This window comes from Cervus elaphus, chromosome 22 (genome assembly GCF_910594005.1).
Source record: "Cervus elaphus chromosome 22, mCerEla1.1, whole genome shotgun sequence".
In the NCBI taxonomy this organism is placed as follows: Eukaryota; Metazoa; Chordata; class Mammalia; order Artiodactyla; family Cervidae; genus Cervus; species Cervus elaphus.
In genome coordinates, this window is record NC_057836.1 from 34046327 (window position 1) to 34066098 (window position 19772).

The 19772-nt window shown below is 40.7% G+C and overlaps 1 protein-coding gene across 5 annotated transcripts in view; it reads right to left on the bottom strand.

The window, feature by feature from the left end:
- BCAT1 (branched chain amino acid transaminase 1) overlaps window positions 1-19772 on the bottom strand; it is a 123639-nt gene that overhangs the window by 12041 nt on the left and 91826 nt on the right. For all 5 annotated transcript variants that reach the window (XM_043881184.1, XM_043881182.1, XM_043881181.1 and 2 more), the window contains exons 6-9: window positions 14163-14326; window positions 9116-9258; window positions 3172-3257; window positions 456-596 (exon numbers count right to left, since the gene is read on the bottom strand). In XM_043881184.1, the coding sequence (XP_043737119.1) occupies window positions 456-596; window positions 3172-3257; window positions 9116-9258; window positions 14163-14326 (534 nt within the window). The remainder of the gene's footprint in view (window positions 1-455; window positions 597-3171; window positions 3258-9115; window positions 9259-14162; window positions 14327-19772) is intronic.

A 19772-nucleotide genomic window follows, 5' to 3' on the forward strand; every position in this document is an offset into this window, starting at 1 on the left:
ACTCATGTTTGACACCTAGTCTGGGAAGATTCCCTGGAGAAGGATATGGCAACCCACTCCAGTATTCTTGCCTGGAGAATCCCATGGACAGAGGAGCTTGGCAGGCTACAGCCCATGGGGTAGCAGAGTCAGACCCAACTTAGCGACTAAACAACAACAAGAAGACCTTCCTTAGCGAGATGCTAGATGAGTGTAAGCCTATTAGCATACTTAAGGCAGGCATGATAACCAAGGATGAAACTGTTGGAGCTTTCAGAAAACCACTGGAAAGATGAATAAGTCATTTGCTAACACAGGTTCATAAAGACAACTGCCTCAGTTAACAGAATATCAAGTTCTTTAAAAACTCCTTTGCATCCTGAGGCCAACTAGCATTTTGTCCATGTATGTATCCAAAGAGTTAAGTTATAGGCAAATGTTTGAAAATGACAGGAAGTGAAGAAACAATGTCTTACCTCACCCTTGTACAGTATAGTCGAAACAGGGCAAACCACACAGGCGGTACCTGAACCAAACATCTCCCTCACCCGGTTCTCCTCCACAGCTGTGGTCAAGTCATCCATGGTGAGGTATCTCTCGGATACCTTAAATTCACCCTGTTTGGAATAGAAATAAAAACAAATATAATTCAAGAGGGAGGGGACAGATGTATACCTAGTGCTGATTCATGTTATTTGGCAGAAAAAAACAGCAAAATTCTGTAAAGCAATTATCCTTCAATTAAAAAATAGATTTTATATATATACACATACATATATATATACATTTAAGGAAAAAGACATGCAAAAAATGCCCTGAGGTACAGACCTTTCTACTTTACCTTCTGACTGAACTGAAACAATGTCATAATCATGTTTAGAAGAAAAGCTGCAAAGAGTGACATCATCTTTTGGGAAACACACCAAGATGCTAAGCAACCTACTCCAAGGTCACAGCATCTCTAAATGAGATGACCAGAATATAAAATATAAGATGAGCATGATAAAGTATACGGTATATTCTAACACTTGCTTTCTTTTCTGCCTTTTGTTTGTTATCATGGCCAAAGTTTCACAAGCTGATACACTCCAGTGTTACTTAATGTGTGTTCCAAACCTTCTTTATCATACAAAGTACATTATTATCTAATATTAGTAATTAGAGCCACTATTTAGTGAGCATCAGTTACACACCACGTTCTCTAATTTTTAAGGTGGGTACTATCACCCTATTCTACAGATGAGAAAATTAAGGTTCAAGGACATTGAATGACACCCCTGAGACCTCACAGCTAGGAAATGGCAGAAATTGGATTTGAACTCAGGTCTGATCTGACTGACTCCAACTCTAGTCCTCTTCCTACCGTGTCTTTTACAGAGTAGAACCAGGGGCTGAGTTTAAATATTTGAAATACTTCATTATTTTAAAACATACATAGATAGCATATTTGAGAAATTACACTTGGTGTTTTTTTTCCCCTAATTTCACTGATTCAGTTGACTTTACAGCAGTAATCCTCTTCTTTTTCTCTGATGCCATTTTAAGTTGAGTTTCATCACAGAATTATTGGTATACCCTTTCATCAACTTCCTCTGAGTTATTTGAACATCTGCTCAAGGATAGGAAGTGGGAAAAAAAAAACACCTGATGCTTTTAAGCTGTGTTTAAACTAACTGTTTCATACTCATTCTTTAATCTGTTTAATTCTCATTCTTTGTTAGTAGTTAAAGCTGAAAAAAAAAAAAAGCTGGTCAAGAGGCTATTTGAATTAAGGGCAGCAAAGCATGGATACTTCAAGTAAGAAGAGAGCATTTTTTTTTTAATGTACAAGTCCACAACAGATACAAATGGAAATCACAGCCCTTGGCAAGATTTAAAGCATTAGAAGAAGACTGCTTCATGCTATGAGTATATTCGGAAAGATAAGAAAAAAATATGCCTGCCATAGAAATTTGGCTTTTTGTAAGTTTCAATGTATCTCAGTCTGCAACTGCAATTAAGTCATACAAAGGTAAGTAAATAAATAAATGAATAAACTCCAGAAAATCAGCCAAGTTAAAGCTGAGTTCTGTGTTCTGGAAAAGAAAAAAAAAAATAATCTCCTGTAAATAAACAGAATTGTTTTTCCTCTCCTCACCCTCCTTTATCTTTGGACAATTTCCCCCTGTCTGGCAAATACTGGTAACCCCCCACATGCCTCTTGGCGTGTATGTCTCACAGTTTTAAAAATAAATTATAGCTAAGGAGTCAAGAAAAAACTTCCTCCATAATAACCTATTTTTCATGCGAGCAAATCATTAGTGTGGGAAAGCATTTCCACTTGCAACTTGTCATCAAACCTTCTGTACTTGGTTGATTTTTCTCTTTAATGAAACAAAAATTACTGAGCTTGGAAAATACATCTTTCCAATTGCAAACATATTTAGGACAGGGCAAGCTGTTTGAAATTATACCAACAGTTTGTAAATGTCATGCCCAATGTGCCAGCCAGCATGTGGCAGTTGGGTCTTGTCTACTTCAGGGTTTTGTAGAATTATTTATAGCACATTTTCTCTACTTCCAAAGCCTTTTCCAAAGAAACTGTACTCTCCTAGATATGTGTATTTCTAAACATTTGTCCTATTAACACTGTTTGACCACAGTACGTTCAAAGCCTTTTCTTGTCCCCTGGAGACCATTTCAACACATGGGTCAAAAGTCCCATCCAAGAATCTTTGCCAGATTAACCAACTCATTCAATATTCATCTTGAATATGCGAAGTCATTTCCAATACCGAATGGTTTAACAGACTTGTCTGTGTCATGTGAATCAGAAGGGCTACTGAAAACAACTTTACATTTACTTGAGTGTTTAGATTTTAAAAGGCTGGCGAAAAGAAAGTACACGGAGGATAAACCAGGTGAATTGATAGGAGACACCTGGCATAAAGCTTGAGTTTAGTACTAGAATACTTCTTTAGTAGGACAACTTGCTAAACTGGTTTCTGCCTGCCCTTCCCTATAAACAGTACTTATTTGACAGTCTTGCCAAGACAGTCCTTCTAAAAGAGTTTTTTTCACTCAAGTTATGATTTAAAGATAAGATAATGTTAGTTGGAACTACAGGATATTATTTCAACACTAAGCTGGACTTATTCTGATTCCTTTTTATTTCATGCTTTTATAAAAGGGGTTCATGCCAAAGGTACCCACCCACTTGTGTGCCAAGTCCAGGATGCTCTGCCTCGTCACTCCTGGAAGAATGATGCCATCTAGCGGAGGAGTTGCCAGTTCTTCTTCTATCAATTAGAAATTGGAATAGTTTCAAACTTTATTAGATGCTTTTTTAAACAACAAACACTTCCTGTTATTTTTTAAAAACACTTCTTGTTATTTTTCTGGTAACAAACACGAAAAGGGGGGCACTGTTCTGTACTGTCAAAATTTCCAAATCAACTCATACTTCAGGTAGATCCTTATGTTTTCTTAAAAAAAAAAAAAAAAGGCAGAAAAAAGAAAATGAAAGAAAATCAGTCATCCTTCTGCTGTTTAGTCACTAAGTTGTGTCCGACTCTTTGCAACACCATGGACTATAGCCCACCAGGCTCCTCAAGGTCCCTGGGATTTTTCAGGCAAGAATACTGGAGTGGGTTGCCATTTCCTTCTCCAGGGGATCTTCCTGCCCAGAGGTTGAATCTGCATCTCCTACATTGTCAGGTGGATTCTTTATCACTAAGCCATCAGGGAAGCCCAAGCAGTCGTCCTACCACCTTCAATTTATTCTTAACCAGTGAAAAATGAGATGGTTTCCCACTAACAAACAATAAGACTTATAAAATACTCCAAAGAGCAACATTCCAAAAGTCAAAAAACATTCCAACCAAAGAGGAACAATCCAAAAGTCAAAAACATTACAAAGTCAAAAGATTAAGGCTGGTTGTGATTAGGAAAATGTAGGTAGACTCTTATCCAGAAACACTGGGCATTACCAAACCTTCTAAGAGTACTGTGGGGTAACCCTGTCCTAAGAGGTATGCATGCCCACTCAGGCTGTCACCGCGCCCACGCTGGCCTTGACAAGTCTATCCAGGGTGACATTCAGCCATGGAGGAGCATCACATCAAGTATGGAGATGTTGACTTCACCCTCTGAAATTCGAATGTAAGCATTCAGGGAGGGCTCAAGCATGTATATGCCTAATAAAGAAAACATAAAGAAAGAAGACAAAAAGAAATCCAAACAACAAAATAACACTCCAGGGGTGACCCACAGGGCCAAAGCCAAGACGTTGGTCTACTAAGAGAATGACTGCAGACACTCCCAACCACAGTGCAAGCTGGCATGATGACCTGTCTACCAGACTCGGTGTGGGGCTTCCCTGGGGGCCTAGCAGTTGAGAATTTGCCTGCCAATGCGGGGAACATAGGTTCAGTCCCTGGCTGGGGAAGATCCCACAAGCCATGGGACAATTAAACTAAGCCTCTGTGCCATGACCACTGAGTCCGAGTGCCACAACCACTGACGCTCATGCACCTAGAGCCCATGCTCCACAACCAGAGAAGCCATCCCCTGCGAGAAGCCGGAGCACTGCAACAAACAACCCCCGCTGCAGCAACAAAGACCCAGTACACCCAAAAATAAATAAATCTTACAAAGAAAAAAAAAATGTAGCACACCAGCCACACAGTCTCCTTACAAAAGGATGCCTCTGGTACTCAACATTCCTCCTCACCTCTGGCACCCAGCAAGCTGAATCTAGTGAGAAATTCGAGCCTTAAACCATCGCTTTATATAGATGTTGAACCTTAGAACAGATGTGTTGCTTGTCATGTGTCTGCAGAGGACGTCACAAGGGATGTTGGAAAGGACTGCTGGGTAGCAAAAGTTGGGTAGAAATCAGTCTTTGAGCTCCAGAGCCACTTGATGCAGCCTAAAAGGACTTTAGCGATCACCCAGCACAGTCCTGTTTTACAGAAGGAGAAACTGAGGCTGAAGAAACATGTGACTTCCCAAGGTTGGTGACACTGGGGAACACTGTCAGCACTCAAGCCTCTCAACACTGTGGCCACCGCCCTTTCCTTTTGTAGACTGTGCTCTGGACTCATCCACTCCACTGTGGCCATGTGAGACGTCCCCAACAACAACACAGCTCTCTGGAATGCCAAGACTCTGTGTTTATTCCTATGTCCCCAAAACTCAGCAACATGCCTGGCCCAGAGTGGTATGTAATACATACTCAATGTTTTTGAGTTAAAAAAAAAAAAATCCTCTTTGCTAGGGTACGATTTCTTCTAATTTTGAATCAAAAAATCATCTGCTGAAAACCACTGTTTCAAAAGTAAATTTGTTCTTGGCAATGTTTTGGGGGCTACTTTGATCTCAAAATAAACGTGTGTTTTGCAATAGCAAGCAAGCTGGATACACGGATGTATAGATCTATATGTGCATGCACACACACCCCTCACATATAAACAAACACTTCTAGTGCCCCCATACTGGACCTCCCCTAAAACTTGCTGGGCTCTAAGACTGCATGTGCTAAGTCACTTCAGTCGTATCCAACTCTTTGTGACCTCATGGACTGTAGCCCACCAGGCTCCTTTGTCCATGGTATTCTCCAGGCAAGAATACTGGAATGGGTTGCCATGCCCTCCTCCTAAGACTGCATAAAGTTCAATGAAAACAGTGGCCCCGCCTGTGCAAATGCAGTTTTGTGAAACATATGTAACACCCAAATCTGTAACCACTAGCCTGAGGTCAAGGAACAGAACATCTGCTTCTCTGGTTGCCAGACAGAGATGATGACATGACAACATTTGGGTGAGAAATATTCATTTTCCTCTGCAACCACAAACAAGCTTACAGGAGCCAGAATGAGCTCCAGATTGCTCAACAGGAGGAAAACAGAGCCTACGAACACAGCTTGTTTTTGACAGAGAAATCATTTGGGGGAGATGAAGAGTTTAGAAGCAGTAACAGCAGGATTCATCTGACTTCCCAAATTCAAGCACTAATGGGAACCAGGAATGTGGGTTTCTGTTAATGACCCAAACACCAACAGCACAATCATTCATTCATTCAACAATATATACTGAGCATCTATCAGTATCAGTGTCAGCATCAGTGCTGTTGGCCATTCTAAGTATGAAGGACACAGCAGTGAACAAAATCAATGTAACTCCTTGCTCACTTTCTAATGAGCAGAGGCAAACAATTATATTAAATAGCATGTTAGGTGATGAAAGGGGGGAAAAAGAAGGTGATGGGGAGTGTTGGGAGAGAGTTGAAGATTTGTATTAAGGTATCCAAGAAAAGCCTTACTGAGAATGGGGTGTGTGGCAAAGACTTGAAAGAGGTGAGTAAGCAGCCACCCAGCAAGGGTACTCTGAGCAGATCCGGTGTAAATGCATCCCAAACTCACTCTGAAACTCAGCCACAACAATCCCATCCTACTTTCACAGTAGTTCCAGTGTCTAGTGTTAGATAATACTGCTTTCTCAACAGTGAACAGCAAGTGTGTATGTCATATGACTCATCAATGAAATAAAGAAGAACTGGGGGCCATGTGATCTTACAATCAGGGCTGTGGTTATGGAATCAAAACCCACATGAAAAGACACTCAAAAAGGACCTACTGTATACACAAGGAACTCTACTCAGCGTTGTGATAACCTATAAGGGAAAAGAATTTCAAAAAGAATATAAACATACACATACACTGAATCACTTTGATATACACCTGAAACTAACACAACCTTGTAAATCAACTATACTTCAGTTTAAAAACAAAACCAAAAAAACCCATGAGTTCCAAGCCAAGTGCCACAAAATAGGGCACAGCACTGTGGCAGCAGCTACCTTGGCCCAAAGGAATGGGGAGAGTGGGTGCTCATGGAAAGAACTCTGCTTGTAACTCTTATTGGAAAGCTTTTTGGGGAAAAAACTCAACATTTTGCTGATTTTCAACACATTATTCTTTGTCTTTTCCTAAAGCCACACAGTATAAATCAAAGTTACTAGAGTTACTGCAATGTCTGTTTTCTTTTTAAGCCCAAAGATTATTCCTGACATTTCCCTCACTTCTCTCAGAGTACTGCTCAAACATTTGTTCCATTTCCTTTCTCCTTACTTTAAATTTTATCTGATCTGTCAGTGAACACCCTCAAACTGAAGGAGCATCTTCACATTAAAACTATACTTATCTCATAACCTGAATAGGAACTCTCAAGGTCTTGTATATTTTAGAAGAGCCAGAAGACAAATTCATTCAATTCTCTTCTGACCTTTAAAAGCCATGGAAATGGTTCATGATTATTGTTTGCATAAGGGGTCATTTTTCACCAGGACAGTTTCTGGTATTTCTGGTTAAATCATGTAGCTCTGATTCAGACTGTGCTTAAATTCTGACATCTCCCATCCATAAATAAGGATGGTGCCACTTCTGTCTGTATGATGTCACTGGTTTTGTTTGGGGTTGCGTGGGTTTTCTTGGCGATGGGGATGGCAGTGGGTAGATGGAAAGAATGAGCTGAATCAATTTATTATCTCCTATGTACAGAGTTCAACAGTGGCTGTCAACCTTCAGGCACAGCTTTTGATATATGTCATATGCAAAACTCCAAATTAGAAATCACAAATATTCCAGTACAAATTTTGTTTTTTAAGAGTGTCAATTACAAACAGCCAGGTATGGAAGGACAAACATAATCTATATCTGGCTTTTCATATGCCAAGAGTTACCAAGGATCAATCCCAGAACATGGTGTACTCACCACACCTTCTGTTTATTCTCGCTGTGACTGGAATATAAGGCTCATCTTGTAATTCTCTGAAAGCAATGCTCAAATTAGCTCTGAAGTCAGCCACATCTGAATCACCATTTCCCTCTAGTTGTAGCCAAATAACAAAAGAGCAATAGAGGCTACTGTATCTGCTTTAAAATTAAAATTTCATTTAACATCTGAATTAAAACCAATACCAAGATTTCAGCAGTATTGGGTTGGCCAAAAAATTGTTCAAACTCAACTCAATTTTTGGAAACTTATCATTTTACATTTGGGCTTTCCCTGGTGGCTCAGACTGTAAAGAATATGCCTACAATGCAGGAGACTCGGGTTTGATCTCTGGCTTGGGAAGATCCCCTGGAGAAGGGAATGGCTACCCACTCCAGTATTCTTGCCTGGAGAATCCCATAGACAGAGGAGCCACATTTGGAAACTTACCATTTTACATTTCTAGTCTGTGGTTTCTGCCAACTAATTTAAAAAAAAGAACTGCAAAGAAGGAAAGTGAGCATTCAGGATATTAAAGGTAATAAAGACGTACTGATTTTTGTAGTAGATATATGTTAATGGTCTTAAATGAACCACAATCTAAATACAATCCCCAAATAAGACCAATTTGTCCTAAAAACGGTGTCCTTTACTCAAATAGAGCTCCAGTGTAAATCTGGAAGGCTTCTAATGTATTATCAAAATATGTAGAAAGGGCAATGATTGTTAAATGAATTACAACAAGAGAGTGTACTAAATTTCGTATCAGTAAAAACAGTAGACTATGTTTAACACTACAGTGTCTTATACATAGTATATGATAAACGACCACAGGCTTCCCCAGTGGCTCAGACGTAAAGAATCCACCTGCTATGGAGGAGAGGTGTGTTCAGTCCCTGGTTTGGGAAGAGTCCCTGGAGGAGAACATGGTAACCCACTCCAGTATTCTTGCCTGGGAAATGCCATGGGCAGAGAAGCCTAGTGGGCTTCATGGATGGTAATCCATGAGGTCACAAAGAGTCGGACACGGCTGAAGCAACTGAGCATGCATGCATGCATAGTAAATGACCACTGAAATAATCAGATAGGAAAAATGATAAGATAATAAAAAGGATAAGGCAGCACATTTTCAAATAGTGGAGATTTAAAGTCCTTAAGTTGACAACTCAAAAGTAAGTACATCTAAAGCCAAAAAACAAAGCCAAAAATCTTTGTAAATACTGTAAACTTAAACTCATGTATACCTGGACAGTGAAAGCACAGAAAATCTTAAGTTCTTGGAAGTGTGCTACTCGTTCTCTTGTTCTAAGGTTTTAGTTCTTTTCTCTCCAGTCCCACTGAAAATGATTGAAAAATAGCAGAGAGCTGAAATCTGAGTGGATTACCTCCATCTTCATTTATCCAATAAAGAAAAAGATTCATAGTTCCAACTTCAGTTATTTGATTATCTTCTCCATAGAGCCACAGAACCTGCTGACACGCATTTTCCACTGCTTCGCATTGGGCAAAAAGAGATGAGCCATAATTCCTTTTAAGAAAGAGGAAACACATGATTATGAATATACTTCAGCCCCTACCTCCCAGCAAGTCTTTAATTCAAGCATGGTTCTTAATTATACATCCTCTCCAGTTAACTGCATAATATTAGAGGAAACACATTAGAGAATCTACATGGTCTAACTGCATTCATTTGAGAGAGAGCAAAGAAAAATTGCTGCAATTCTAACTTGAAAAGAGAGAACACAGGTGAAGAGCCAAGTTAACAACACTTAAAAGTTATTGAGTATTTTTTTCACTTGCCAATCAATTTTACATGAATTATTTCATTTTGGAGGTGTGCTACTTTTTCCCTTGTTCCAAGGTTCTAGTTCTTTTCACTGGAAAAGACCATGATGCTGGGAAAAGATTGAAGGCAAAAGAAGAAGAGGGCAGCAGAGGATGAGCTGGTTGGATAACATCACTGACTCAATGGACGTGAATCTGAGCAAATTCTCGGAGATAGTGAAGGACACAGAAGTCCAGTGTGGGCAAGCAACTAAGTTGCTCCTAAGTTCTTCTTTGAGTTTACTCACTCATTCATTTCAATGTACAAAAAAACAAACAAACAAACAAACAAAAAAAAAACCCTTTGAAAGATGTATTTTCTCCTTTTGAGAATGGTGGCAGCTTGTCTGCTATGATGCTGGGTTTCTTGTATCCATGATCACCAGCATTCAAAGGAGAAGACATCTGAAGTAGGAGAGCCTTAGGCTAACACATAGCCAGAAGTTTTGACAAGAGATGGGGGAAGGATGGAAAGAGAGGGAAAAGGAGGGAAGAGAGAGACTGGGGTGGAAGTAGCATGAGCAGGACATATTCAAAGGCAAAGCAACCTGGTGACAATGATTTGAGTTCTTATCAAGCTACCATCCTACTAACATGAGCCAGTCACTCCCTTCTCTGCTCAAGATGGATTGAGCTAGTCTTCTGACCCGTAACTCAAAGACTAGTGACTAATAACTGAAGTATTCTAGAAAGCTATGGGAAGTAGATATCATACAATCTGGGGAATGATGAGATTTACTTACAGCAAGGTGTTCAGATTCCTTTAAAAGACCCTCAACATGTATACTTCAAAACACAGGCAATGAAATGTAAATTACTAGCCAGTCTGGAGATGACACAATTCTAATATTCAGGAGGCTTTCATTTTTAAGGACCATAAAACGTCAGACCACCCATATTCAGAACTAATGGCAAATGCGCAGTAACTGGGTTCAATTATGAATACTTTTTAAGGAGTATAAACCCAGGGAGAGTTTGGTAGACAGAGCCTGGCTTTGGAGCCAACAGGCCCAGATGCAGCTCTTTAACATCTATTTCTTGTTATTTAGTTGCTAAGTTATATGCGACTCTTTTTTGTGACACCATGGACTATAGTCCACCTGCCTCCTCTGTCCATGGGACTTCCCAAGCAAGAATACTGGAGTGGATTGCCATCTCCTCTAGGGGATCTTCCTGACCCAGGGGTTGAACCTGCATCTGCCTCACTGACAAGTGGATTCTTTACCACTGAGCCCAGGGAAGTCCATTTATAGCTATGTTTTTCCCTGAATACAAATGTGTATCAAAATTCTCTCTCAGGTGATGTCCACTGGGTTATTGACACTTTGGTAATATACTTGGGCTTCCTTCCACATGCTGCCTATACTAAGAAGGAAAACACATGTCCTTGGAGGAAACAGGAAAATGAAAAAGTGGGAAAACTGTCTACATATAATTTTAACGTAGAATCTGGGAGACTAGGAATATTGAATACATCCCTCCAAAAGAGTAAATCCTATTGTGTGCAATCTGACTGATTGTTCCTAGGAGAGAGTCCAGGAGGTAAAACCAGAAAGAAAGAGAGCCTCATAATATAAACTATTTGTTGAGACAGTACCACCTACCAGGCAGGGTACTAGGTTCTGAACCCCATTATTCAACAAATTGTCTTAACACAACCCTAGATGTTATTATACTTTTGAGGACTTGTAGGGAGAAAGGACTTAATTGCATAAGACCATGCAGATATGTGCACGGTTCGTGGGTATCTCTGATTCCCAAGTCCACACTGGAAACTGCTAGGTTCTGATTCCATACTTGTTGAGAGCTCCCTAAGTGCCAGCCAGGATCCTAGGCACTTCACATTGTCCTCCTTCATCCTCACAGGTAAAGTGGGCATTATTACCCTCACTTTATCAATGAGCAAACTAAGGCTTAGAATTTAAATTAATCTAAGTTTAAAAGTTCTAAGATTAAAAATTTAATTTTAGAATTAAAAAAAAAAAACATATATTCTCTCTCTTCCTCAGATTCACTTAGAAAGCAGAAAATTCTTGAGCTTGTGAAAGTCAACAGACATTTAATAACTACCAATTGACTACAGGGATACTAAAAAAAGATTAGAAGGTAACTATTGAATAAGTTGAAGGAGGGCATGGCAACCCACTTCAGCATTCTTGCCTGGAGAATCCCCATGGACAGAGGAGCCTGGCGGGCTACCATCCATGGGGTTGCAAAGAGTCAGACACGACTGAGCAACTAAGCATAGCACAGCATTGAATAAGTTAGGTCTAGAAAAAAACAATAATACATAAATCTAAGGTCGCCGCCAAATGCCTTTGTTAACTAAACTGAATGACGGTAGATGCAAAATCATTTGTTTCCCTGTGATCCTCCAGGTTGGGAGCACAGGAGCAGAGAGCTTTGAAACTCTTGGAAACCACAGGCGGGTGTGTGACAAATCCACCCTCTGCTTCACGCCTGCCCTCTTGCCAATTTTGTTTTTATGTATGAGGCTCAATATTCTCTTCTCTAAGAAATTTCAAGTCCACTGATTCTGGTCCACATGAGCCTAATGAGTCAAACTAGTAATTTATTTTCTAGTTCGCTTTATTTCTTAGAGAAGTTTCAGATTACAGAAAACCTGACCAAAAAACAGAGCTTCTATAACTCTTATTCCTCAATTTCTATTTCCCTTCTTATTAACGTCTCACACTAGTGGGGTACACTTGTTATAACTGATGAGACATTATTGAAATACTTGTTCGTAGTAACACCGGAGTTCAGTCTTTGCGTTGTACAGAAAGTATTGATTTTTAATTGTTTTTTAATGATTGTATATTCTATGAGACTGCCTCAATATCCTCTTTGTAACAAATAACCATCTGCCCAGACACCAAACTAAAGGATTCCCTGCAATTTCTGCATCCCCATATTATCTTTTCCCTAGGCAGGTAGGGGGAGCTAGAGAGTAAGATTTTTTTTTTTTTCCCCTTCTTTTTTTTTTTATGGTTGGCATTTTTTTTTTTTTTTTTTTTTTTTACTCAAGTGTGAAACAGATCGCCAGTCCAGGTTGGATGCATGAGACAAGTGCTCAGGGCTGGTGCACTGGGATGACCCTGAGGGATGGGATGGGGAGGGAGGTGGGAGGGGGGATCAGGATGGGGAACACATGTAAATCCATGGCTGATTCATGTCAGTGTATGGCAAAAACCACTACAATATTGTAAAGTAATTAGCCTCCAACTAATAAAAATAAATGAAAAAAAAAGAGATGATTTAAAGAAGAAAAAATTTTAAGTTATCTCTTCATCAAGACTGTTGCTTTACTGCAATGTGTACTCTGACAGAAGTCTTAATAGAGTAATACAGATATGCTCTGTGAATAAGTCTGAAAAAATAAAAAAGCCATCAAGAGAGCAAACAAAAAGTTTTCGACCTGGCTAGCCTAGGACTTAGGAACGAGATCTAACAGGGAAAAAAGTGACTTAGTTTATTTAATGAACTCCATCAGAAATTTTTTTTTTTCTGGGCTTCCCTCATAGCTCAGTCAGTAAAGAATCTGCCTGCAATGCAGGATACCTGGGTTTCATCCCTGGGTTGGGAAGATCCCCTGGAGGAGGAAATGGCAACCTATTCTAGTATTCTTGCCTGGAAAATTCCATGGACAGAAGAGCCTGGCATGCTACAGTCCATGGGGTTGCAAGAGTCGGACACAACCTAGTGACTAAGCCACCACCATCAGGATTTTTCTGACCCGATGAGGGACTGCAGTTAGTGAGTGAATGCCAGTAGGGATGACAGGACAGAGCATTTTACCACCACGCCTTTTTGCGGGTAGAAAAGTGAGAAATAGAGAAAGTCTATGGAGGGTTCAAAGCCAGCTGTCAAGATCTCTCTGGCATGTCAGCACCACATCCTTCCTCTCTCCCAGGGCTCTGAGACTCTACAGTTTGCACCAGGGCCCAGAAGACTGCCACTGAGTCAGCTTGCAGGCCAGCTGGTGCTCTTCCAAAGGAAGAGCCACGCTGGGTAACCCGGCTAGCCTTGTTCACCCGTCGGGGCATTCCCGATTCACGGCCAAGTCCACCCCTGAAATCGTCTAACGCTTTCAAATGCTCTTTTATTTCCAGCCAGCTACATATGGCCTATGAGACTGGCCTGACCGAGCCAAAGCAGGGCTGTCCCACAGCCAGTTGGCAGCAGATCGGGTTGCAATCTGCGGGAATGAAGACAGCACTTCAGTGAAGCAGCCACCTTCTCCAGACAGGACTCCTTGGAGCCGACTGAGAGCGTGGGCCCCGACACCAGATGCTCTCGAATGCCAACTGTCAGCCCGCGGCCAGGGACCAGCATCCCGGGCAGTTCATCCAAAGCGCTGATTTCATTCCTGGTGTAGTTACTTTAGTTCTTGCTTATGTGTAACGGTCAATGTTTCTCTCTTACAAAGGGCCGCAGAGGTTATCCTTCAAACAACTAGCACATTCAAACCACTGAAGACTAAACACAAAATAAAAATGAACATTCCAATGTGAATACTAATATATATATTTGTATTGAAGTGAAATGGCCATAACTAAATGGTCAGAAGGGACTCCATCCTTTAGAAAGAAACACAGACCAACTTACCCTCCCATTTTGCAGTCTCCGGTTCCACCTTTCCAGGCTCTGACATACTTCGGGTTGGCCCACAGGGACACAGGATTAAAGCTTCCACTGGAAAAATAAGGTCCCACTGGGCTCAAGATTACAAAGAGCAGGGCTCTAGTTGGCTTCTTGACTCCCAGAGAAGGCTGGAAGATAGTAAAAGTACACACAACTGTTAATCGAAAACACAGATGCCAGTCTCAAAGTCTAGAACAGATCAGTAACATCTCCCAGAAGCCATCAAATGACAGCTGTTACTCCTGAAGCTGAGTTACACAAAGCCTGATGGTCTCCTGAGAAGAAAACACCAAGACTTAGTTCCATTTTGCTTTGCTTTCAGAGTTATGATTTTAAAGGAAAGGCAAATTTGTCTATTGTTTTAGTGGTAGGTTTTTTGTGCATGCTCAGTTGCTCGGTCGTCTGACTCTTTGTGACCTCATGGATGGTAGCCCGCCAGGCTCCTCTGTACATGGGATTATCCCAGGCAAGAATACAGGAGAGGGTTGCCATTTCCTCTTCCAGGGGATCTTCCTGACCCAGGGATCAAACCCACGTCTCCTGGGGCACCTGCATTGGCAGTGGATTCTTTACCACTGAGCTACCTGGGAAGACCAGTACATTGTCAACTAGCCATATATTTTTGACAACTAGCCATATAATACCTTTCAGGACTGCAGTGATTATGAACTGAAAAAGGAAAGAACCTAGACATGATTTCAGTCTTTGGGTTTGAAACCTAATATTTGCTTCTCTAACTTGCCCCTCTACTTCATTCAAAACACTCTGGTGCCAGCAGACTTGGGCAGGGGAACGTGCCATTAGCACATCCAACGGTGACAGATAACAGACACCAAGAGTGTAGCTTCACTAGAAGCAAAGACATCAGACAAAACAAATCCCCGCCACCCAGGCCCCTGCCCACCAAAAGACAGAGGATGAAGGACTCAGGAATTCATATAAGGAATGACAGGGAGAGAAAACGGCCTTCCCCACAAACACTGAGAAAATCACAAGCCAACAATGCAATCGTAAATTCCTTCAGCACAAAAGTAGTTACCCTCAGTTGTTTTTTAAAGAGGAAAATTGAGAGACTAAAAAGTTTTGAGGGTTACATATTCTAAAGGCATTAAAGGTTGCTGGGCTATCCTGTACAGTTTCAGGCCATGCAGGTAAGAAAACAAATTAAGACTATTATATTAAGTCATGGTCAATAAAATACATACGTTGAGTCTTCAAAAAAGAAGCCTAGTCTGCCTGGATGGGGTAGCAATCTGGTGTGAAAATAATGAGAAGAGACTCAAATTCAGCTAATTTGTGACTTTGGTAATATTTAATGAAACTGGCTAAAAGTGGACCTGGGGCTATATTTTTTTCCCTGAATTTCAATTAAATCTCCTCTGCTACCTTTTAGCTCATGAGGCCTCACCCACTACTTATGCCCAGATGAAGAATGAGGTAGGTAATAAGCATAATAAAATGTGTTTGTATAAGAGGCTTAGGAAATGGGAAGCTGAGTCCGTTCACACAGCATGTGAACCCGAGGGTCACACAGGGCTTGGTTGGCCCCAAAGGAAAAGGATAAAGAGTGACAGGTACCAAGTTAAAGAAATGAGTCAGTTCACAGACTTAGAGAATACACTTATGGTTGCCAGGGGGGAAGGATGGGGTGAAAGGATAGTTTGTATGTTTAGGATTGACAAGAACACGCAACTGTATTCAACAAGGATCTAAAGCATAGCACAGGGAACTCTGCTCAACGTTATGTGGCAGCCTGGATGGGAGCGGAGTTTGGGGGACAATGGACACGTGTATATGTATGGCTGAGTCCCTCTGCAGTCCACCTGAAACTGTCACAACATTGCTAACAGGCTATACTCCAATGCAAAATAAAAAGTTCAAATTAAAGAAAAAGATTAAAAAATGAGTCAGTGGTAGGGAAATTAAAGTCTTGTTTAGGCTTCAGAGACAAAGCAGCACAGGCCTCCGACCTTGCTTCTGACCTACATGGATACAGCCCTGACTACTGCTGTGGGTGTCAGCCACACCTGCTGTGAGTGTGAGAAGAGAAACACAATAGATAGAGAGGCAGCAGATCTTGGAATTTGTCAAGTCCCTTGAGGAGGTCTGGCCTACCACTCCCAGGACTTAGTAACATTCCAAGGTTTGCATAACAAAGCAAGCGTTAGTTGCTCAGTCCTTTCAGCCTCGGTAGCCCACCAGGTTCCTTTGTCCAGGGGTTTCTCCAGGCAAGCCTACTAGAGTGGGTTGCCAATTCTTTTTCCAAAAAAGGAAACAGCATTGTAAAAAAATAACATAATACCAGAGCTGCAGTTTTGCTGACAGATTGATGATGATATATCAATAGCCTCAGATATGCAGATGACACCACCCTTATGGCAGAAAGGGAAGAAGAACGAGAGTCTCTTGGTGAAAGTGAAAGAGAAGAGTGAAAAAGCTGGCTTAAAACTCAACATTTAGAAAACTAAGATCATGGCATCCAGCCCCATCACTTCATGGCAAATAGATGGAGAAACAATGGGAACAGTGACAGACTTTATTTTCTTGGGCTCCAAAATCACCTCAGATGGTGACTGCAGCCATGAAGTTAAAAGACACTTACTCCTTGGGAGGAAAGTTATGACCAACCTAGACAGCATATTAAAAAGCAGAGACATTACTTTGCTGACAAAGATCCATCTAGTCAAAGCTATGGCTTTTCCAGTAGCCATGTATGGATGTGAGAGCTGGACCATAAAGAAAGCTGAGCGCGGAAGATTTGATGCTCTTGAACTGTGGTGTTGGAAAAGATTCTTGAGAGTCCTTTGGATTGCAAGGAGATCCAACCAGTCAATCCTAAAGGACATCAATCCTGAATGTTCATTGGAAGGACTGATACTGAAGCTGAAGCTCCAATACTTTGGCCATCTGATGTGAAGAACTGACTCACTGGAAAAGACCCTGATGCTGGGAAAGACTGGAGGCCGGAGGAGGGGATGACAGAGGATGAGATGGTTGGATGGCATCACTGACTCGATAGACATGAGTTTGAGCAAGCTCTGGGAATTGGCGATGGACAGGGAAGCCTGGGGTACTGCAGTCCATGGTGTCTTAAAGAGTTGGACACGACTGAGCAACTGAACTGAACTGAACTGATGATGATATATCAATTTGCATCCTGGGATTATAAGTGGGAGAAATGCAATCTTTGAAGTCTCACCCACAAAGCGGATGTGCTGCCTGGGACCTTTGCCTAGTTGGAACTCCAGACTGCTGTCACACGAGACATCCCAGTGCTGTTTAAGTCCGGATGCTGGCAAATCCAATTTGGCGATGTAGGTACTATTGCTCCCCTCTGCTGTTTCTATTTCTTTTTTCTTTTATGTTAGAATATTGAAAGTAGACTAGATAGTTCTGTTAGGGGAAGCACACTGGTTGAAACCACCCACCCTGGCCAGGTACCATAGTAACTATTTGCATGAGTTGTTTTATGATAGGAGATCCTGATAAGGAATAGGGAACTAATAAGTCACCACCAAATAAGCCACCACCCACCAGAAAAGAGTTCGGGAAAGGTCGAAAGGAGACACCACGTGTCCGTCCACTTGCCAGAATCCCTCTCACTAGCATCCATCTTGGCTGAGCAATGCGTGCGCCACCAGGAAAGACTCTGAATTAGAATGATTGGCCAAAGACCACCCGGAAACTAATCCCATCACCATAAAACCCAAGACTTCAAGCCATGTGGCAGAGCAGTTCTCCTGGGTTCCCTCACCCTCCTGCTCTCCACCCAGGCGCCCTTCCCCAATAAAATCTCTTTCTTTGTCAGCACGTGTGTCTCCTCGGATACTTCATTTCCAAGTGTTAGACAAGAGCACAGTTTCGGGCCCTGGAAAGGGTCCCCCTTCCTGCAACAGTTCTCTAAGAAATATTTGTATTGTTTATTTGTATATAACGAGTGACTTATTTTGTTAGCAAATCCTCTGGACCTGAGACAAAAGTGAAAACTTTCAGCAAAACAGCCAGCAAGCAACAACAGGTTTTGGTTTTTTTGCTCATTTGGGTTTGCTCTTTAGTGGGGGCTGAAGAGGACACCCCTACAAAGAATGAGGAGACTTAAACTCCATTTGCTTTTATTGGTTTCATTATTTGGAAAAAGAAATTCCCAGAATAACACACGCATCTGCTTTTCTTCCCAATTTTGATAAAAATTGACTATCTTATCTCTGTACTTTTATCTACTTGTCAGTTAATTAAGTACACTTCATATCAGGGGGGCTTTGAAGCTTTACATTAAAAAAAAAAATTATTGACCATTGTAATAAGGAATTAAGCTTCTCAACATAATTTAGAAATACAATATGCAGGACACAGTATCAATAATGTATCTAGCTTCTAATGTTCTAAATAAAATACCTTATTTATGGATAAGCTGATAAGCATTTTATTACTGACATCACATGAATGCCTGGACTTTTTTCACTCGTATTTTTTGCAACCTACACTCTACTAAAAAAAAAGTAACAATAACTCATCATCACGGATAAATTTCATGTTTTAATTTCCTTCCCTTGATTTTCATTAACAGGTAAACTTGCATTTAATCCACTAGATGGCAGTAGAGAGAAAACAGATGGAAAACAGAGGAACACTCAATCTATTTCTAGAGAAGGAGATCCTGATAAAAATCTTTAAACAATATCTTTATCCCTGGGTCAGGAAGATCCCCTCGAGGAGGAAATGGCAACCCCTTCCAGTATTCTTGCCTGGGAAATCCCATGGACAGAGAAGCCTAGTGGGCTCTACAGTCCATAAGGTCGCAAAGAATCAGACATGACTAAGGGATTAAACCACCACCACCATTCTTAGCAAGCAGGTAGATTACAGACTAGAATTTTTCAATGCTGAGAGAAAATGTGTTTATGTGTACTAACTTTCATTTCTGAAATTTAAGCAAGGTCAACTCATATTTTGCAAGCACTTTGAGTGCTGGTGTTAATCATAGCTCAGTCACCTTCATCCTTAAATAATTATTTATGTCAAATATCTTTCTATGAAAAGAACTATGACTTTACTGAAAATGATCACACTGTTTCATAAGTGAGAGTAAATAAAATGTAACTTTTTGGATCAGGAAGGGAACCTGGTGATTGGATCTGTTTCTCCCCTCTGAAACCAACATTTGTTCCTCAGTTCTCCCTTCTTTCCCGGAAAGCAATTTAAATTCTGCACTACTCCTACAGTAAAGAGTAGTTTATGATAGCATAATAATAATCAAATGGCAATAAACAACATTCTATGATCACAAGATCAGGAGTCTGGTTGAAATAAAATAAAAGCCACATACATAAAAAAAAATATGGATAGTAACAGCTGATAAGTTATGTAGACCAGTTTCAATGTCTTGTTTTGATTGATTTTTAAAAATACTTCTCTAGTAGAGAAGTTTCTTGGATTATTTCAATACATAAAGAACTGAAAGGGGCTTTTAAGAAATCCCTTGGAAAATGAGAAATACAAAATTATAGATGCAAAGTTTATAATGTCTCAAGGGACCACATTGACTTTGAAGTTGAAATTCTGTTATATTAAAAA